Genomic DNA, 20,866 nt, shown 5'->3' on the forward strand with positions numbered 1-20,866 from the left:
CGGACCGCCGGGCGGGCAGAGTGGGGGCACCACTCTGGGAACACCACCTCGCGCGGCAGCCGCTCTCTGCGGACCGCGGCCGCCGATCAGTCCGTGTACGTACTGCGCGCCGGTCGCTATGTGAACGGTTCACGCGCGTGTGTGTGACTTGTGTGATTTTTTTTTCCCCCTTGTACGCCGCTGTCGAACACCCGTTGCGGACCGCGCGACGGCACCGCGAAACACATATTATTTTGTTACTCCAGAGCCGTCGATATACATATTGTTTCTCAGTGTTCCGCGTCGAAAATATTTTCACCGAACAACGTAATCCGAAGAATAGAATTCTATTTTAATTTATTTATTTTAAAAATTTATTTTTTATTTTTATCTCCCGTTTTCGCGCCGTGCTGTGATAAACCGAAAACCGTTGCGTCGCGATACGGGTCCCGCGTCCACACCGCCGTCGAGCGCAACACGTCCGCGTAGAACGATTCGCGTTGCAGCGGCCGCACAGTCTCGCACGGAACCGACCGTCCGCGGTCGTCGGCCGCGACCACTGACCGTCTACCGTAATACGTCCGAGTGCGCGCGCGCGGTGGTGCGTCGTTTCCTCTCTAAACCGGTGCTCGAAAATCGTTCGCAATTACGGACTTAACGATTTACCCGCGCAGTGTTCGGGGCGCGTCGGTTGAATGTGATTGGAAAGCGCGGGTGATGGCCACCACGTACCTGCCGGTCAGCGGCGGCGGCGGCGGCGGCCCGGGCCCCGGCGACCTGGACGGCATGGGCGGCATGTCGGTGGTGAACCAGTCGAACGGCGGTGGCGGCGGCGGCCCGTACCAGCAGCCATCACCGTCGCCGCGCGGCCAAGACCACCCGGCCGGCGGCGAGTTGAAGTATATGCCGCCCGGCCAGCACCATCACCATCACCATCACCACCATCAAGTTCCTACGTCCCCGTCGCCGGTGTCGCTGTCGGCCGCGGCCAGTTGGGTGGACCCGTGGGCCGCGTCCATGAGCATGCACCACCATCCGCACCACTCGCACCATCCGCACCAGGGACTGGACATCAAGCCGCCGCCGGACATGCGAGTCGTGACCGGCGGTGGTGGTGGCGGCGGCGGTGGCGGCGGCGGTGGCGGCGGTGGCGGCGGAGGCGGCGGTAACGGCGGCGCGCAGTCCTGGCACACGGGGCCACCGCCGCCCGTCGTCTCGGCCGGCCACTACAACAGCAGCGGATCCGGATCGCCGCAGCTCGGCCACCATGGCGCGTACCACGTGATGAACGGCATGCTGGGCCACACGCACCCGGCCGTGCAGATGCACCACAGCCCGTCGTACCCGCAGCAGCACGACCCGCAGTCGCCCGGCGGCGAGGAGGACGCGCCCACGTCCGACGACCTCGAGGCGTTCGCCAAGCAGTTCAAGCAACGGCGCATCAAGCTGGGCTTCACGCAGGCCGACGTGGGCCTGGCGCTGGGCACGCTGTACGGCAACGTGTTCTCGCAGACCACCATATGCCGGTTCGAGGCGCTACAGCTGTCGTTCAAGAACATGTGCAAGCTCAAGCCGCTGCTGCAGAAGTGGCTGGAGGAGGCGGACTCGACGACGGGGTCGCCGACCAGCATCGACAAAATCGCGGCGCAGGGCCGCAAACGCAAGAAACGCACTAGCATTGAGGTGTCGGTCAAAGGGGCGCTAGAGCAGCACTTCCACAAGCAGCCCAAGCCGTCCGCACAGGAGATCACCTCGCTGGCCGACTCGCTGCAGCTGGAGAAAGAGGTGGTGCGCGTGTGGTTCTGCAATCGGCGACAAAAGGAGAAGCGCATGACGCCGCCGAACACGCTGGGCGGCCCGCAGGACGGCATGATGGACGGCTCCGTCGGCGGCGGTGGTGGCGGCGGAGGCCCGATGGGCCACGGTGGCCTGCACCAGGCCTACCATCACCAGGACCACGTGATGCACGGCTCGCCCATGGGACCGCACTCGCACTCGCACAGCCCACCCATGCTCTCGCCAATCGGCAACCATCAGTCCCTCGCGGCCCATTAACGTTTCGCCCAGTGGGACGTTGAGTACTCACGGCACCTGGCCAAGATGCAGCAACAGCAGCAGCACCAGGAATGCACGTAGAAGAGTACTGTTGTTTACTGTTTCGAACAACGTCTCGCTGAGGGCGACTTAAACGAATTAACGTGTACGCGCACCATCTAATGCGAATATACGAATCGCTATGATACGTATGGTTCGTATGGGCGTTGGGGCGCGTGAGCGTTACGTTCAAACCAAATTCGACTATATAAATATTAAATATAAATATTAAATATATATGTAATTATAAATATGCAAAAAAAAAAAAAAAAAAACGGATCATATACGTATAATGTAATATATATATATATATTATTACGACGGCGTGTACAGAAGAACTCGTCCGGTTGTGCGACGGCTGCTGCGTAACGTACGATTATTATAAATTATGATGTTACGTTACGGATAGACAAGTGTACATGTTCTCCGCAAACTTTTGATCGTTATTAAATATATGTGTACAGTACTGCTGTGATGCGTACGACGTAATACGATAGTGATAATGATAATAATAATTAAAATAAAAAATTTGATGACCACGATTGATGAAGTGTACGTGTACATCAACAAATATATATGTATATTTAACGAACGGTAACGACGACGATGATGGACGACGAAAGACTGTATTACACCGGTTGCAGCGGAACGCGAACAAAATGTTGCGCCGGACCGAAGAGAAAAAAAACGGAACGACGGAGTCGGCGGTCAGCTGCAGCGCCGAACGAGGAGATCGTTTTCATCGCGCCGACGACGAGGACCAGAACGTGTTCGCGGACCGAGCAGGACATACGCGGAGTCGAACACACGTGGAGCGGGACACACGCGGAGCAGGACACACGCGGAGCAGGACGAAGCGACGGACAGACCGACCGGCTGCGGATATCACCTCTTCTATCGCACACCGACTGTGATACGTGATTTAAGGATATATATATATATATATATATGCTATATTAATTTTTTTTTTTTTAATTCTCTTCCCCGGACATAACTTCGCCGCTATGAATACAGGTACTGTTGGTTATTTTTTTGTTTTAAAATTACAAAACACCTTTAAATATAATATACGCACATCCTCAAAAATACGAAAATCAGCACGAGTCATAAAATTGTATTTACTTTTTGATCTTGACAACGTTTACTTTTTTACAATTTTACCCATAAATTATGTTTTATCATTTTCTCGCCCGACAGTGTTTCGTCGTACGCAATTCTTCGCGAAACTCGAGGTCCCCTTGCACGCATTGCTCTTCGGGAAGAACTCGGTTGTACCACCGATGAGGCATTTCCCGTGCCGACACCCCCACGATCGAACCCTCCTATGTAATAAAACGATCCGCCGCATTTCACCGCAGCACAGGAATGAAAAAATAATTAATAACATTCCGTAAAAGGGTTTTCGTGGATTTTTTGTTCCTTCGCGTCTCCCGTTTTCGAAAACACTTGTTTATTGTTCGCGTATGTATATGTCCGTGAGTGTAAGCGTGTATGTTTGTGTGTGTGTGCGCGTGTGTGGGTATCTCCTCGGTCTATCTTCTACTGGGGTCTCCCGACGAAACATCCAAAAACCGGTTCGTTCCGAACGATTCATAATTTTTGTTCATTTTTCCCATCTTCTTCTTATTCTTATTCTTATTCGTGATTTATGTGACGGATGAAAAAAGGTAATAATAAAATTACCCCGAAAAAAATAACCCGGTCGGTAGTGTATGAATACACGCGGTATGTGTACGACGCTTTTTTTTCTTCATATTTTTACGATCACCCTCTAAATATATTATCGGTCCGCGTAATAGCATCCGAATAAATCAACCCACCCGTCTTTTCTAGTACACATATATATATATATATATATAAATACATCACGTTCGGAAACAATAATAAATTTTAACTCAAAAAATAATAAATAAATATACCTAATATATATATATAATATATATGTATGTGTGTATTCGTATGTTGTACACATAATAATATACTGACACAGAAATGTTGGCACATCGAAAGTGCTTTTCACCCATAATTATATTAATATGATAGAAAGTATATACATTATATATACATTTCCACATTTGTATTTTGTAACGAATTTATAAAATAAGTCACTAGGTGTTGTTTTTCTCATTTTTTTAATTATAATTTATTATTATTACTATTTTATTTTATTTTATTATTATTATTATTTTTTTTTTGTTATTTTTAATGATTTATTTTTAGTTTTAATAATATTATGAACCTTCGAGTTTACTGATACATTTCAATATTGTTATTCCTAGTAGAAAAAAAAAAGAAAACCACTCAATTAGCCGTTAATCAATTATTATTATTATTATTATTATTTATTTAAAAAGGATGGAAATAACGGGAAAATAATTTAAATACATACAAACTATATGCATACTTGTATTCATTTAGCCGGTAATAAGAAAATACGATTATATGAAAAAGTAAATTAAGGTACAAGATCTTTTTTGTAAATACGAAAATAGATGTGTAAATAAAACTGTGTAGTTAGTTGAATATTATAATTCACAAAATATATAGAGAAAATAATAAAATACACCTTTGGAACGTGTAATTTTTTTGTTTGTTCATATAATATTATGTTTTTAATAAAAAAAAAAAAAAAAAAAAATTAATAAAAATAAAAATTGAGGAATTAAGTCAAAAACATTATCTGTTGATGTTTTTTTTTTTTTTTTTTTATTTATTAAATTTATATGTGTTGTATAAAAAATAAAATGGGATATAAAAACGATTTGAAATAAAAATTTGAAAACAGAAAAAAAACCCGTAAGAATTTTTGCATGATGGAACGCGTTTCGCGCGCTACCCCATTGACACAACACGATCCATCCTGTACATACGGCGGCAGCGAACCACGAAAAACAAGCGGTACGTCCGTCAAACATTGGTCTCGCCGGTTCTCGTCCCCGGGCTTCTCGTCCGCTGTTTTTTTCTCCAACCGAACGTCATCGTAGCCGTCCGGACGAGCAAAACCGGCGGACGTGTGTTCATCGTGAGAACCGCAAACCATTAACTGTACCTGCGTGTTCGTACGGTCAACGTGTGTGCCCTCGTTGTCGGTGTTTGCAAACGCAGCAGAAGGTTTTCGGCCGTCCGTCCGGTTCGTCCGGTCAACTCGACCGTGTGCGAACAGGAGAAGAAGAAGAAAAAAAAAAGGGTTAAAATCGAGTGATCATCGCGTTACCTTAAGCGCGCAGCGGCGGCGCGATCGCAGCGGATCCCAGGCCAGGCGGCGACGGATACTCGGTAACGGTTACGGCGATTCGCGCGTATTCTTCGCCCCGTCGCCTAACAGGCGAACCGTTTTTTTTTTCCGTCCGTTCGCGACCACGGACAGAACTTCGTACGGAAACGTTTACCGCCCGACGCGTTTTGCGTACATCCACGCCCGTAGAAAAGCCGCGTGTCGCGGAACACGCTCGCTTACGTCCCCGGACGGTTGCGGAACACAATCGAAGGGGTACGGGGTGTCGTGGACAACAGTCGAAATAAGAAAATGTCTGATGATCACATCATCTTGTCGTTTTTTTTTTTTTTTTTTTTTTTACTAATATCGTCGACCAACAGTTATTTTTCGAATTATTTCGTAGCGAAATCTTTTAGTTTTTCGAGTTGTTAAACTCGAAGAGCTCAACGCCAAACGGTCTCGGAATATTGACCGTTGTCGTTCATTCCCGTAGACCTTCTTCGGACCGTACACGTACAGCGATTACGGTTGGCGCGGCAGAATTTTCTACGGACGCGGTTCGAGTTTTCCAAATCGATACGCGGTCCTATGTACGCGCGTACGTATAAATGTATTATTATCTTAAGTGCCCCTCGCACGACGATTGCCCGTCGATCGTATCGTCGTCGCTGCACCGCGGCGCGCGTATATCTTGACGCGCTTCCCATTTATTTCCTAAGCCGTATACACACACACATATATATATATATATATATATATTTGTCTGCGCGCGAGTGCACGTTTAGCGTCGATAGGGTTTTGACGTAAGCCAAAGATTCCAATCGATCCTATTATATATACATGTATACTTGTATAAGAGGGACAGAACTGCATCGCGGATTAGAATAGGCTCGTTGTGTACGCGCACGTTGTTCAATCTCTTTCTCTCTCTTCGCTCGTACACAAAAGGCGTTTTGCGAACACTCACGGCAATCGAAACCAAAACATCTCCGCCGCCGCCGCCGCGTATTATTATTTATACAACCCTTTTGAACCGATGCGTCTCGCGATACGTCCGAAACCCATTAACCGCGGACCGCGCTCGCTTGTACGACCTCTTATTGTGCTGCGCGAATCGCTTCGGATGGACATTGTGTTGTCACGTATCGCGGACATCGATTGAACGGCAACGTTAAACGCTGTCGACGTGCGGCGACCGTGTAACAATACACGTACGGACGGATTCGGTGCCGAAATATAATGGCAGGCCCGTAATGGTGAATCACAGAACCGACTGAAACGTATTACGCGCATTGCTTTGCGTGTACGCGTACTCTGTGTTACATGACCGTCAACCGTGGCCCTACGTTGTTTTCGAGGTACAGGGTTCACACTTTGGCAGTGCGGTTACAACGCGATGTCGACTTAAAACATTTTCGAGTGATCAACAACGAATCGTAAGAACTTGTGTTCATGACAGTTATCGTGTACCGATTATATTTATTTTTTTTTATCGAAAACAACGGGGTGTAATGCATAGTACATAATGTTCAAATTATGAATAGGTTTCAATGTGCGTTCCTCAAAAGTTTTCAGTCCCCCTAATGCTGAAAAACGCTTAAATTATAATACAGCGTGATAATAGATATGTGTTTGAGAACTAAATTTCCACAACCTTTATTCGCATCGTTCGTGTAATAAATAAAACCGCCCGGACTGATAAAAAAAAAAAAAAAAAAAAATAAATAAAAATATAGCTTTTGACACGCCGATGGCGAATCGGCTCACGGTGAATTAATAATTCCTACGTACGCCACCGGATTGTCACATCAGGGCCTAGAATCGCGTGCGGTTACCTTTTACAACGCGTCTCGCGCAGTGAAATGAAAGTACAGCGAGTAACATTTTCCCGTTGGAGTTAGAAACGTGTGCGACGAAGATTTCGATTGATTTTGAAAAATGTCAACGGGTGTGTGTAAGATAGCGTGCGCTGCAGACCACGAACACGCGTTTGAGATCGGGTGCTTGGCAGGACGGAAATCCAAAAATTTCGCGTAACCTTTTCCGTTCGGGAACGTGCGGCATTACCTTTATTGCGCCGTTGTTTGTGAACTGGTCACCCCCGACCACGTTACAGGGCTTTGAACAACGCGAGATCCATCGGGTCTTTCGGGCCGTGTCGTGCCTTTAGCGCACGTGCGTCGCGGGTGGAAATCGTAGGCTCATTCGCTTGACGGGTCGGCGGTCGATCGTTCTCTCCGTTCTTTTGGCCGTCTGGTCGCATGTCGCCGAACAAAGGAAGAAAAGGATTCTCGCGGTGCGCATAACAACCACACGTTGTGCGTACGAGCGGTGCAACGGCGTGGACAATCACACCGCGGTCCGAGGATAAGGATCGGCTGCAGACGTGTGAACCGTTACCACTTTACGTACACACGCGTGTATAATCTTCACACGTGTGCCACGTTCAGTATATATGACACTCGCATGTCTTTACCCGAACACAACAATATGATGCGCGCGCGTACCGTTGCCGTTGTTGTTACACGACGTACACGTAGTTCGAACCTAAAATAATATCTTGCGGTGTCAAGACACGTGCAACGTATAGGTCCGCACGCTGCAGGTATACGCTTTGTAAATCCTTTAAAATGTCCTCGATCCTCGTTCAATACATTCTTATTACTTTTTTTTTTTTTTTTTTTGACATACATTTGACGTTTTGAAACCCGACGGGAAAACAACGTTGTGCAGTTGGATAAATAATCCGATTTTTATCCGACGCACCAACTATTATCCAACAACTTCTCACGGACGGACAACAACGCGCGCACCGTAACGGAATGCTTCGGTAAGAAAAAAATGTTGACGAATTGTTTTATCGGTTTAAAACTGTGCGCGTTCACTCCCACTCCCACGAGATCTGCGGAGCATCGAGCCATGCGTTCTGCAAAACATTTCCAGTGCAACGATCGGACGGGCGTATCGTTGCGAAAAACGCACCACCGCAAACAATACGAGTACACCGTATAGCGTCGATCGCAAGCGTCTACTGATAGCACTCGATTAGCACCTGTAAACATAATGAACAGCGATAAAATATCTATGGAAAACAAATCGAAAGATTTCCGTCGTAATAATAATGCGAGTTCGTGCGACGGCCACTCGAATTGTACAATAAGTCATTGTACGTAACCGTTGATACGCAGTGTACGATGTTGTTCGATGTCGAAACGACAAAAACTCCTTTTTTTTTTTTTTCACGACCACGTTATTATTATTGCGGTAAGCACGGTTTTACTTGCTTTGACGATACTACACGTATACGTAATGAGCGCTAGATCGAACGGGAAAAATCGTCCGACCACCGTTCGCAGTCATTCGGTATCCGCGACGAAACGTTTATCAAATCTCATGGATTCGCGGTTGAAACCGACCGCGGGCCGTATCGTCCGATCAAGTCGTCATCGTTTATCTGCCCGCCGGTGCGAAGTACAATGGTGTATTGTACACACGAAAATGACATCGTGCGCGGCTGGGTGTTGTGTAAGGTCGGCGCGCGGCACGGGGGTGTGATTGTTGTGCATTATTGTGTTCCTCCGCAGTCGACGTGGGCGACACGGCCTAAGGTGTCCCGAATGTTCACGTTAAGTCGAAAATCAAAATTTGACTAACGAAACCGCATTTTTTCCGTATAGCTTTGTGTTTTTGCTAAATCTCGAACCGAGTAGAGAGACAAATGTTGTCTTGGATGTGAATCGGTAGGTTTTGGTGTGAGGGGGCGTACCCTCGCGGTACGCGGTACTTGCGGCACCCACCGAAACGTAAACTCGTACATCAGAACTGGTCGCAGAAGGGATTGTGCTGGACCGGGCGCGCACAGAGATGGGAAAGTCTTTTGTTGGTCGCGGGGACCGATTATACACACATTACATTGACGTGGGTGCGGTCGGTAGGCCCGAGACGTGTGCGTGCGTGTATATAAATAATACGTACATAAGTATTACATTGTCCACGGATCACACGACGCGATCGCGCGACCGAGGGACAGCTGCAACGCGTCCCGCGCGGAAAAACGATGTTTGCTTTGCCTGGAACGCCAATCAAACGTAATAGTAACGTACCGTAGACACATAGAGAGAGAGAGAGAGAGAAACGTATATTTATATTAAAAAACGAGAACCACGTACGGGTTCGTAACGGGTTAATAACACGGCGGTGCGGTGAATCCGCGACTCCTGTGCGGGTACATGCGCCGGAAAGGAAAAGCGTAAATTAATTCGCCGTCGTCGATTTAGTGCTATAACGCGCGTCAACCCGTACTTGTTGCGGTGTGCGGTAAATTTTTTTTTTCGATTATTTTTTTGCTTTTTTCGTCACTTCGTGCACCGCCTCCGGAACGGCTCTTTCTGCAGTACATTATTATTATTATTATTATTATTATTATTATAAGCACACGGTCTTTGTCGCGATTACTATCTACCGTGCTCTGCACCTATACACCTGCCTCCGAGGATAGGAGGAGACATTTAAGATGATGATAATAATAATATAATTCCGAGAGACATGTGCAGCACCGCAAGAGAACCGCCGCGGCGGGAGTAGGAGGGTGCGAGATTTTTATTTTTTTCCCTCTCAAAATATTATTATTATTATTTCTACTCGCGCGCACAAGTGAACAGTACAGGCACCGTCGGCAGTGGATTTTCGGAATGAAGCCGCCACGCGTACGCCCACGTACACTCGCAGTATATGCACATTTATAGCTGCGCACATGTATTGTATTGTAAAATATACGTATAAAATACCTGTGTGTGCCGGGGTGCGGTATTTCGTCTCTACCACCCGGTATCGTTTCGGGACACGAAATCGCGTTCGTCGGAGTGAGTTCGCAATAATGGGAGTTTGCGCGTAGAGTTCGCGTGCTGTCCGATAAACGGACACACTCGCACAACGGTGCGATACACGTACACGCACACACACACACACACACACACACATACACGTACACGTACACGCACAAGTATGTAAGTACGCGTATACGATAGTGTATTATACGTACACTGTATGGGGGTTACCTCCTATGTATACAAATGCGACTGTATGGTAAATAAAAAAAAAAAAAAATAAAAAAAACCGACCACCGCGACGACGGTGGTAACGGGTTTTAGGAGAGCGGAAGACATAATGTATAAATATATAATAGTAATAATAAGAACATTACGACGACAATGGCGAAAAAAAAAAAAAATACGCCAAAGAAAGAAAAATAATACGAAGTAATAATATTATTATCGTTATTATTATAGCGTATATATATATATATATGTATATTATCGTTTCTCCCATTGTTTTTAATGTATTCCGAAAACGTTGTTTATTTATTCAGTCGCGTACACCGAGTGTGAAGGTCGTTTGAATAAATCAACGGAATTACATACGTCCAAATATTATTATTATTCTATTACCGGATCTGACCTAATTAGCCCGCGCGGGGGGTAAAAAACGAAAGCAAACAATCGGTGTACGCGCCTCGCACTGCAGCGCAACCCTTACGCGCTCGGGCGACGATTTTTATTCGGCAGCCAATTTATCGTTTGCAATGCGATTGCGACTTGTACCGCGGTCGTGATACACGACAATTCAGAAACACCGGGCGTACGCGTATTAGGTACCGTGTTTTTTTTTTTTTTTTTTCATACTAATGCCGTATTTGGCTTGTGTCCGAACGCGATTTCTTCCTTTACGCGTGATTTGATTTCAGCTGGCGTGCGTCACGCGCTCGGACCGCCGCAGAAGTCGCCGACGGACGGGGAAGTCAAAAGTCGCGAAAAATACGCCGGTGGCAAAGAAATTCGTGTGCCGCGCGTTTCCAACATTCATTTCCAACGCTCGCAGCCGTGCCTGAGCGTCTTCCGCTCGTCGCGTGTCGTGCCCGTGCACGTTGTTCAGCGCTACGTTGTCGTCGCACTATAATTTACACGTATTAAAAAAAAAAAAAAAAAAATTGAACGCCGTACGCGTGTAACGTATATATGCACGCGGAATAATGTGTACACCGCAGACGGTGCTCGTACGGCGTATCATGCACGCGCGTTTCACGCGATTATTATGCGTATAAAAATTTTTACCGGCAGCGGAGGACGTGGAAACGGGTCGAACAATGGCAAACGTCCATTGTTTAATATCATAATTAACAAGTGCGCTAAAATGGCACCGGCGCGCGACTATACGCACCGTGTGTACATAATGGTACGCGCGCACGTACGTGTATATTGTTTGGGCGTATGTGCGCGTGCACCGATCGCTGACGAACCAATTGTCGACGGGCGCGCGCGCGCGCGCGCGAAAAACGACGCGCGCAGCGGAAAAAAAAAGAGAGAAAAACACCGCAACACGTAAGTACACACTGCAAACGGCTGTACAATAAACGTAATGATACACCGCGTGCGGTGTTGACGGTGAAAACGCGCCGTCGACACTCGAAGAAAAGGCGGGCAGAGGGAAACGGACAATACGTTCTAAAACATAATACGCTCGTTATTAGCATTATTAATTTTACATTTTTTTTTTTTTTTTTTCTTACCCGTTCGTCCGCAGGTTCGTGCGCGCATCTACGTGCTTATTATTTGACGTCGAAACGACATCGTGGTACGATATAATGCGGACGTTACGATTATCACGTGGCCGAGTAACGTTCTGCGCTACGTTCGCGATACGCGCGCACGTGTCGCTGCGAAAACGATTCCGTTACCGGACGGGGTTTTCAGACGTCCCGAACGGAACCTGCGTCGTTGACGGGTTCCGTTGTCCGCCGATAACGGGCGATGATGGGGCGGGGTGCTCTTGAACAGTCGAAGGTTCGAGTCCGAGCCATGCTCGCGTTTTCCGAACAACCCCCGTTGTTCCGATACGCACGTCCGACGAATCCTTTTCGATAGCGCTTAGGACGTGCACGTAGCAGTCAACACTGGCGGAGGGGATGAACGCGAAAAACCCGAACGTTCGTCGTGCACCGGTCTTAAATACACTGCCGGTGAGAAAATTGAGTACGCGATCGATGGAGACGCGCTGTATCGCGTACAGGTGTCATCCAGTGATCACGTGCCCCGGGCTCCTCGAGTACATTTGGATCTGTCGCACTTGATTCCGGTTCGTTCTCTGTAGGAGGTACCCTTTAAGATATTTCTCCGCGTCCGAAGTCCGCGAGGAAAACTTACCTCGGCCTACAAGACCGTAACATTTTTTCCCGTCGCAAAATCAAGTTCCGTGCGCTTCGCTTGTTAACCAGAGGCCCTCCGCAGGAAGTCCCGAAGAAATTAGGTTTTGTTCCCCTATAGTCTTCTCCGCCGACGGCTTCCGCGTTCCCCCTGCCGTCTCGGCATCTTAGGTTTAAGATACCTAAGCCCTGGATCTTGGTCCTGATCGGACTCGTTCTACTGTTGTCCATACGATCGCGATCGGTCAGATACCTTCTACTGGTTGGTGTACTCGAATGTTTTTTTTTTTACGGGATAACGCATGCGTTAACAGAACAATGTTCTGTTTTAATGACCGTAAAACGGGGTTAGGTTTGTTGAATATTTATATCCGTGAGACGGATGCGGAGATCATTAGAAGTAACATGGTCATTGAATCTGTTTTTATTTTTTAACGGATTGGTAGAGAGCTAGCAGAGTTGAGGAGGATGGAGTTTTTGAATATTTTCGGCGTACTAGTTACGGTTCTAATCCCGAGTGAAATGGAGACTCGAGCCACAACAACGTCCGTCGGAATCGGTAAGACGAAGTCGTTTAAGACCGATTGGTTGGTTCTCGAGTTTTTTTTTTATCAATGCGTGTAACAACGATATCGTTTACAGTTAGATTTGCGGCATCAGGGCAGCGTAAAAAGTGATATGAAGTCGTGAAAACGTTGCCCGAACGAGACGAGTAGTTACTGCACAACTATTATTATGCTTAATAATCCTTTTGTAGTCGTATGCCTGTGTGTTTGTGAGTTGAAGAAAAATTGGAAATAATCCGACCGTTCGCGGCGTTACGCAACGACCAAAGTATTTTAATAATAATAATATAAACGTATTTCTGTTATTCGGGATCGGTGCCGCGCGCACAATTATGTCTCTCCTCTAAATATTATCATGTAAACTGGTTTGCCCGACAGATACGAGGGCGATCGCGCGCCCGTGCAAGGTATCCGAAAAATGTTTTTGTTCTCCGCGGGAAAAATAGTGTACAATAATGATTGTGAACGTTTCCGCCGACCGGCGATTATTTACCACCGCATGTTTAATATATTTATGTATATTACGACGTACGCATACGACTCGCGTGATCGCGTCGTATTAAATTATACATTCACATAACCGAACGGTTAATACCCAGGTAATATGTATAACAGTGCCAAATGCTGAAGAACAAAAAAAAAAAAAAAAACCGATTCCAAATCTTACGCGGTCACCGCGCCCACGGTCCCGGTTTATCTATGATGTATTCGATCGCACATAATGGAACTTCGCGTTCGACGCGGCTGCGGTTATGTGAACGGTAAATACCTCTATTTACAAATATCCTCTGCGTATAGCAATATGTTTATATGAACGAAATAAATCTCGGCGTCGTGCATGTGTGTAAAGTTACAAATTTATGTCCGTCGTCGGCGCGTTTGTGAACGCGCGCGCGCCCGGACGTAGGAGTATATGGACATTTATCGTGTGTGTGTGTGTGTGCGTGTGCGTGTAAACGATATACCACGTGCATTACAATACGAATATGTATACATGTATAAGTGTACCGTACGAGAGGAGCAGGGTAAGTATATTATAAAAGGTGAAAAGTTTATTGCCGACGTGTCTGCGTGAAAACGCGTATAGTCGTTTATTGGAAACCAGTTTTTTTTTTTTTTTTTTTGAATAGGTACACATTACGTGCGGTGTGCCTCCGACGGACTCCACCGACTGTACGCGGACGCACATGTTGCGCTACGAGAAGGGCTACCCTGGAAAAAGATAAAAAATAAAAATTAAATAAAAACCGTGTGTCGTCCGCGCGCGACCACGGGGGTAGCGAAAGGGCGAGTGAGGGAGGGCCGGGGAATAATGCAGTGGTAGACGCGGAGGACTTTGGATCGTACAAACGCTTTTATAATACGGGCTCGGTGTACACGTAGAGGTATACGTTTATGTGTTTTTTTTTTTCCTCCTTTATCGCGGGCGCGCGCGCGAGGTACTCCCTGTCCGCGACGGCAGCTGATTTTCGAATCATTGTGTCGGTTGCGTGGTGCGCGCGTGTGTGCGCGTGCGGACCGCTGCCGAACGTTCGCGTCCCATTGTTACGGTCATGTCTCGACCATAACTCGGTCCGCCGAAAAAGAGTACCGTGCAGAGAGAGGGAGCACAAAAATCCGAAATATAGAGACCCGAAATCAAACGTACCGTACACGTACGGCGACACACTCGCTGCTACCGGCGGAGCCAAATGTATACGAATGTGTTTCCTCGAGAGTCTCGTGATATGGGGACGCTGCAGAATGTGGAATTCGTGGATACCTGTTGCGTTGAATATTATGAGCGTATACGTGTACGCGTATGAACAATAGCGCGCGCGCGCACGCGCACCATCGGTCTCTCGTAGAAATACGTGTCGTGAATTCGCTATATTATTATCGTACATATCTGCCGTGTAAAATAGAACACCGGTAGCCACCTGAGGTCAACGCGTCGCCTCTGCCGCCTCCGCAGCCATGGTTAGCGTCGTCACCAGGTGACGAAACGGTTTACAATTCGTTTTCCATCTCTCTCTCTCTCTCTCTCTCTCTCTCTCTCTATCTCCCTTTCTCTCTAGAAAATCCGTGTTTTATACAGTGCAGAAAACGGAATCTATTTCAATGCATCGCGAGCGCTGCGTACACACACGGATGTTGGTCGATGATACATCATCTTACGTTTAGATTAACTCTTTTTTTTTTTTCTTTATTTTTTTTTTTTTAACGAACCGAAAGCCGCGACGAGTCACCGCTAATCCGTTTGCACCTATGGGTAAAAAAAACGCATGCTCGCAATTTATTTCGATCCCGTATAAACAACTCTCGGAGCGTACCGCTTGTCGATATCGAACACGAGTGCATCGGACCTACGTGGAAGCACAACATGGGTGTACATTATGCGCACGCTGTATGCGTGTGTATATGTATTTATTTTTATGGGAGGTCCCGTTCGTACACGCTGGCGCGCGCCTTGTAACGCCGTTGAAAATTTACGCCTATCGTTAAACACTGCGACACGGCCGTGTGTGCACAAGGTCCGAAATGTGTGTGTGTGTGTGTGTGTGTGTGTACACGTTCCCTCGGCACGACAACATGTGTGTGTGGCGAGTGTTAAACGCCCTTGTTTATGGTACACGATACAGCATACGTAAGCTCCGTGTGCTTATCGTACCGCGAAAAAAAAAATTAAAACAACGACCATCGATTAACGCGCTCAAGTCCCGCGGCACTCTTGAAGCTCGACCCGAGGACTACCGATATTTACAGGGCAGTTCTTACGATTTACCCGTTCTAAAACGGTTTCGAATCAAAAAAGAAGTTTCCGGCGTTGCGCAGTTTCGGACCGAGAGGTGGCCGAGCGTTAAATTTCTCTGCGACGGATTACCATCGACGGGACGCGAAACGCGCGGGACTCGTCGTGAAAAAGTGCTGTCGAAAACGCGATAGTTTTTTTTGCCGCTTTCGGGACTCGGTCGGCCGGTCCTGGGGTTTTTTTTCGACAAAACCGTCACGTACCGATCTAATACCGCGTAACTTGTGCATCGAACGAGCTAAATGTATTTATGCAAGCCGTAGTTGAAGTCCGCAATTGCCGAGAACGCGACTTACGAGGCATTTCGCATATCGAATTGTCTCTTTCACGCGTATCTCGTATATATATATATATATATATATATATATATGTATATGTTATATTGTCGCTGTCCGGTACGCCAATGGGTTCGCTAAACTTATTGTCCCGTTTGCGAATTCCGTGACGGAAAAAAGGGTTCCGTTTGAAAGTTTACGGCTTCCGTCGATAAACCGTTCTCGGACCGTCCCCGCAGCGGTAACAAGTCCGACGGAATTATTCAAATGTAAAACTTTTGACGGACTGTATATTGTTATAGTGAGTACATAATATACTTATATATACATATATATATATATATATAGGTGAGTTAGAGCAGGGACAAAATGTGCGTCGCGCGTACAGCTCCGAATAAGTTTCGACGGAAAATATGCGATCGACTTGAGTAGTACTACGAGCGATAACGACTTTGTACGAGCATCGTTTGCAGATCTAATGTCAAAGATGATATAAATTCACGAGACGATTGCGCGTGTAAACGGGTACCGTCTCGAACCGTTAACGGGGTGGCCCGTAGGTAATACGAGGCTCGTCCCAAAAGTAAGGTCTCGATAAATCGAAAAAGTGTTTTATTAATATACTGTCTACACGGTCGTATTGTACACTATTTTTCGACATGACCGCCGTTCATATCGAGACACTTTTGTAGTCGATCTGAAAGGTCTTGTATGCCAGTAAATCATAGAGAATCGATGCGACATTAAGATTTCAAAAAGATTCCCGAACGTGATTTTACGTCCAAGACGTTTCGGTATCCGTCGGCGATCCGTTTCACCGGCGGACGGCGCAACGCCGCCGGAAAACCTATTTCAGCGTTCGCGCTGTCCCATTGTCACGCCTACGCTCCCCGTCCGAACGTTTCGACTGACCTCCGACACCAACCCCCCCGGTGACGAACACCGGACACAGTTCTCGCGTTATTGTCGTACGTCGTACACACGGACGCGCGCGCACGTGCACGTACACGATATTATTGTCCGGGGTGTCACTCGCGCAAGGTTCATTGAGCTCGTACACACGCGGTACGCGTTCGGTTTTTTCATATGTAAATATGTACCTGCGTGTCCTCTCCGGAGGAGAGTGCGAGTGCGCGCGCGCGTTCATTATTGAATAGCCGAGGCGGCGGCCGGGCTTAGTTTTTCAAACCCGTCGCGGTAGTAATAGTAGTAGTAGTCGTCGTCGTATCCGTCGTGTGCACGTAACCCACCGCGGACACTAAACACTAAACGCGTATGCGTACGTACGCGGCCGTGGGACGCGATGCTGCGGGTAAGTGGAAACGGTCGCGGTGCCGGTAACTACCGGCGGCGGCGCGGTGGAGTGATGTGCACACACCACGGATTCTCCGTCGCCCATTCTCGACTGGATTCTTTTACCTTTGGTATATGTCACGTTATTATTTTTATTTTATTTTTTTTCTAAACGATGAGACGGTTTGTGTCCGGCGCGCCGAGAGAGACCGTTCGACAAAAATGTTTGTATGCGCTAGAAAGTAGCTATTAAATAAGAAGACAAAAATAAAAATAAACGGGGAACGGCTCTCTTGGTCCATTGTGATCGCGCGAGTGTACGGCGTATGTGTATACCTAGTCTTCCCACAAAACCCGCGCGCGGGTACCTGTTTCGTACGTTTCCACGTGAACGTACTCCGCCGAGAGCTTTTCGCTGGTGTCCACCGCCACCCGTCCCTCGGAAACTGCGTTATTCGTTCTCGTTTGATTCGGTTTTTGTTTCGTTTTTATATATTTTTACTTTATTTTTATTTTTATTTTTTTTTGTTTCCACCGGGGGACGTGACGCGTTCAAAGGGCGCCGCGGACCGGGAAGAGATCGACGACCACGAGGACGGAGGAGGAGGGTCTGTCCGAAGGCCCGCACAAACAATGGGGGCTTAACGCACGCGCGCGCGCACTCTCGTTTTCGCCCTGCGTACACACGCGCGCACACGTGAGTAAACGACAAAAAAAAATATATATAATAGCAATAATAATAATAAAACGCAATAATAACCGACGGACGTGTAAAATAACACAATAGTGGCGGATACAATGCGGAATCGGATTTTTTTTTTCCCCGATTCGAGACGGATCGCTCTAAATTTTTGGCCCGGGGGTGACGGCGACGAGTACAACGCGAATCCGTGGGCGTCCCGAAAAACGGTAAGTGCGCGCGTACGTGTTATCCCGTGTCCATACGGCCGGACGGTGGCGGTAGCGAAAAAAAAAAAAAAATATGAAACGAAACGAAATGCGTTCGGGAAAAAGGGGTCGACGACAACGAGGGTCTGCGATTATAAATTATATATATAAACACAGAGATAGAGAGAGAGAGAGAGAGAGAGAGAGAGATCCGACAAACGAGTTGTGCGCCGTTTGCCGAGATAAATGCTCGGCGATAATTTTCGCGGCGGTCCCGACGTCTGGGCGTTGTAAAATCATTACGACAATAATAATTTTACTCCGCTACCGCCGTGCACGTAAGTCGCGGGGCACAAGCCGGCGTGTTGTACAATTCCCCGAAGTCTTTAAAATGAAAAAAAAATACCCCTATACGCACACCTATACACATATATAATATGCATGGAACCTTGCCGCCGCTCGCGAGAGCACACGTTCGGTTTAATTTATTCCAGGGTATATGGAATAAAAAAAGAAAAAATAAATAAATGAAAATATAGAAATGGAAAATTACAAGGGGAGAAACTAAATTGCTACGGTTAAAAGAAAACAGTTTGTGTGCCTTTTCGTTATAATATTACGGTACGGGTTGTTGTTGTTATTATTATTATTATTATTATTCTTTTAAATTATACACGTGGCAGAGAAATATTGTCCACTTTATTAGCGAAAGCAGTTTTCAGCCGTCTTCTTTTCCGCAAACGATTACGCGGTGTACGTCTACGCGATAAACGATCCGGCTGCAACGCGCGCGGCGCGGCGTACGCAATCAATACGAACACGATTTACACACGGGGCGGCGATTGTTTGAACGCGGGATAGCGGTGGTTCACGACTTTTATTCGCGATTCGTAATTTTTTCCGATCTCGCATCGGTTTCGTCCGTCCCGGTCGCCCGTTATCGTTTCTGTGCGTGCGGTGGACATCGAAGATAATCGGGGCGGATGCGAGGTCCGTGAAATTTAAAGGACACAAGATGACCCGGTTCGTACCTACTCTTGGCTTGAGGTGTGCGGTGATCACTTCAATCGATTGTACTTTTAAACGAACCGAACCGTCGGAAGAGGTCGATTCGAAACAACATTAATATAAAACAGTATTGCGTCATCCACACGCGATGCGCAAACACGAATCGAGCGTGTAGTTTTGACGACGTTTTTTTTTTCGTCCGCCACGTCGTTGCGTACAACGGTCGCGGACGATTCGGTGCGCGAAAAACTCATCACCGTTCTGACCTCGTGCGTAACACCGGTGCGGTGTGATATCGTGTACGCGGTGCGCGCGCGCCGACTTACGCCGCGACCTACTGAACTAGTTGTGCTTTCCAAAAATCGTGGGACGTTTACCGCTCGTGTATGATATCCGAGATGTTTTTTTTTCTTTTTTCTTATTATAAATTATATATTATTGGAAACCAGTTTCGACCGGGTCGCCGTCTGCTGGTCGTGCAACAGCGCGCGTTCACTAACGCGCACACGCTGCTCCGACTGATGATGATGGTACAGTATCGCTGCGGTTCTGATTCGGTTATCGGTAGTGGTCGGGGGGGGGGGGGGGGGCGAGGTAGGGGAGGTCACGGCGCGATCGTATTGTGACAGGTCACGAGATCTACAGAGTAAAAGACCGGGCGGAACCTCCCGAAGACTGTAACCGGCGCTCGCGAAGCACCCACGTATTAGGCGTCTGTTTTACTGTTTTCAAATGTTCGCGCGTTGACCGCCGACCGGCGGCCGTAACGCCGACGTGCAGCGATATCCGATTCGTTTTGTTCGTCCACACGGAACACTAGGGGAGACGGTTCATCGGTCCGCCCGCGAAATTGAGTCGACCACTCCGCCGATCGGCTTCAGTCTCGCCCGACTCGACTTTTCATTAGACAACAAACAGGCGTTGTGTACCGTTCCGGTTTCGTTTGCGATTCGTTCGCGACGGTTTTCGCGTCATATTCGGGTCGTCGACGCGCGCGTAGCGCACATCATCGCGGCACGTTCGGTGTTCCCGTTGAAAAGCCGATACGTACGTGTTACGCGTGGGTTTCGCACGATATGTTGCGTATGATAACGTACTGGTAGTACGTTGTCGTGGACGGGATACCGCAACATCATAACGTGATAAATCACTGTACGTGTACGTACCATATGAGTAGGCGGTGCTCGTCCGAACGATCGAAACCACGCGATCCGTGTGGATGCATCAGTAAGAAATAAAACGTTTTGAAATGCGGGCGATGCGTGTTATAACGTTGTGCGTTTACGCGGGCGCGTCGCGGATGGACTTCGTTTCCCTGCATCCCCTCGTGCTATAGGACGGTATGAAAAATTAAGGATTTCAATTCCGACCGACGGTCCGCGGAGTGCGGGCAAATGTAATTCGATTTTCGCGGGGGAGACGCTGTACGGGACTCTTTGCAGCGAGTACAAAAACGAGAATTTCGACTCGAATTGCATTGCTAGTGTTCGTACACTTACAGGTTGCAGCTAATGGTAATCTTACAGACATATACAGTAATCCCTCGTTATCCGCGGA

At 47.4% G+C, this 20,866-nt stretch overlaps 1 protein-coding gene and 1 long non-coding RNA gene across 3 annotated transcripts in view; both read left to right on the plus strand.

Moving 5' to 3' along the window:
* The first annotated feature begins 33 nt into the window (after positions 1 to 33).
* Positions 34 to 3,770, plus strand: LOC112690704 (silk gland factor 3-like). Its single transcript, XM_025564772.1, has one exon. The coding sequence runs from the start codon at positions 697 to 699 to the stop codon at positions 2,032 to 2,034; it is 1,338 nt and encodes a 445-aa protein (XP_025420557.1). The 5' UTR covers positions 34 to 696; the 3' UTR covers positions 2,035 to 3,770.
* A 13,668-nt stretch (positions 3,771 to 17,438) lies between these two features.
* The window catches only part of LOC112690769, an 8,425-nt gene continuing 4,997 nt past the window's right edge, over positions 17,439 to 20,866 (plus strand). The window contains exon 1 of one of the 2 annotated variants that reach the window (XR_003149248.1): positions 17,439 to 17,544. This is a non-coding gene — a long non-coding RNA (uncharacterized LOC112690769). Of the gene's footprint in view, positions 17,545 to 19,980; positions 20,824 to 20,866 lie in introns of those variants that run through there. The other variant, XR_003149247.1, reaches the window with a different exon arrangement.

This window comes from Sipha flava, unplaced genomic scaffold, assembly GCF_003268045.1.
Source record: "Sipha flava isolate LNK unplaced genomic scaffold, YSA_version1 51_pilon_pilon, whole genome shotgun sequence".
Classification (NCBI taxonomy): Eukaryota; Metazoa; Arthropoda; class Insecta; order Hemiptera; family Aphididae; genus Sipha; species Sipha flava.

Excerpts from the sequence above, each read along its gene's own strand:
- LOC112690704 (XM_025564772.1), top strand. The coding sequence starts at position 697 with ATGGCCACCACGTACCTGCCGGTCAGCGGCGGCGGCGGCGGCGGCCCG.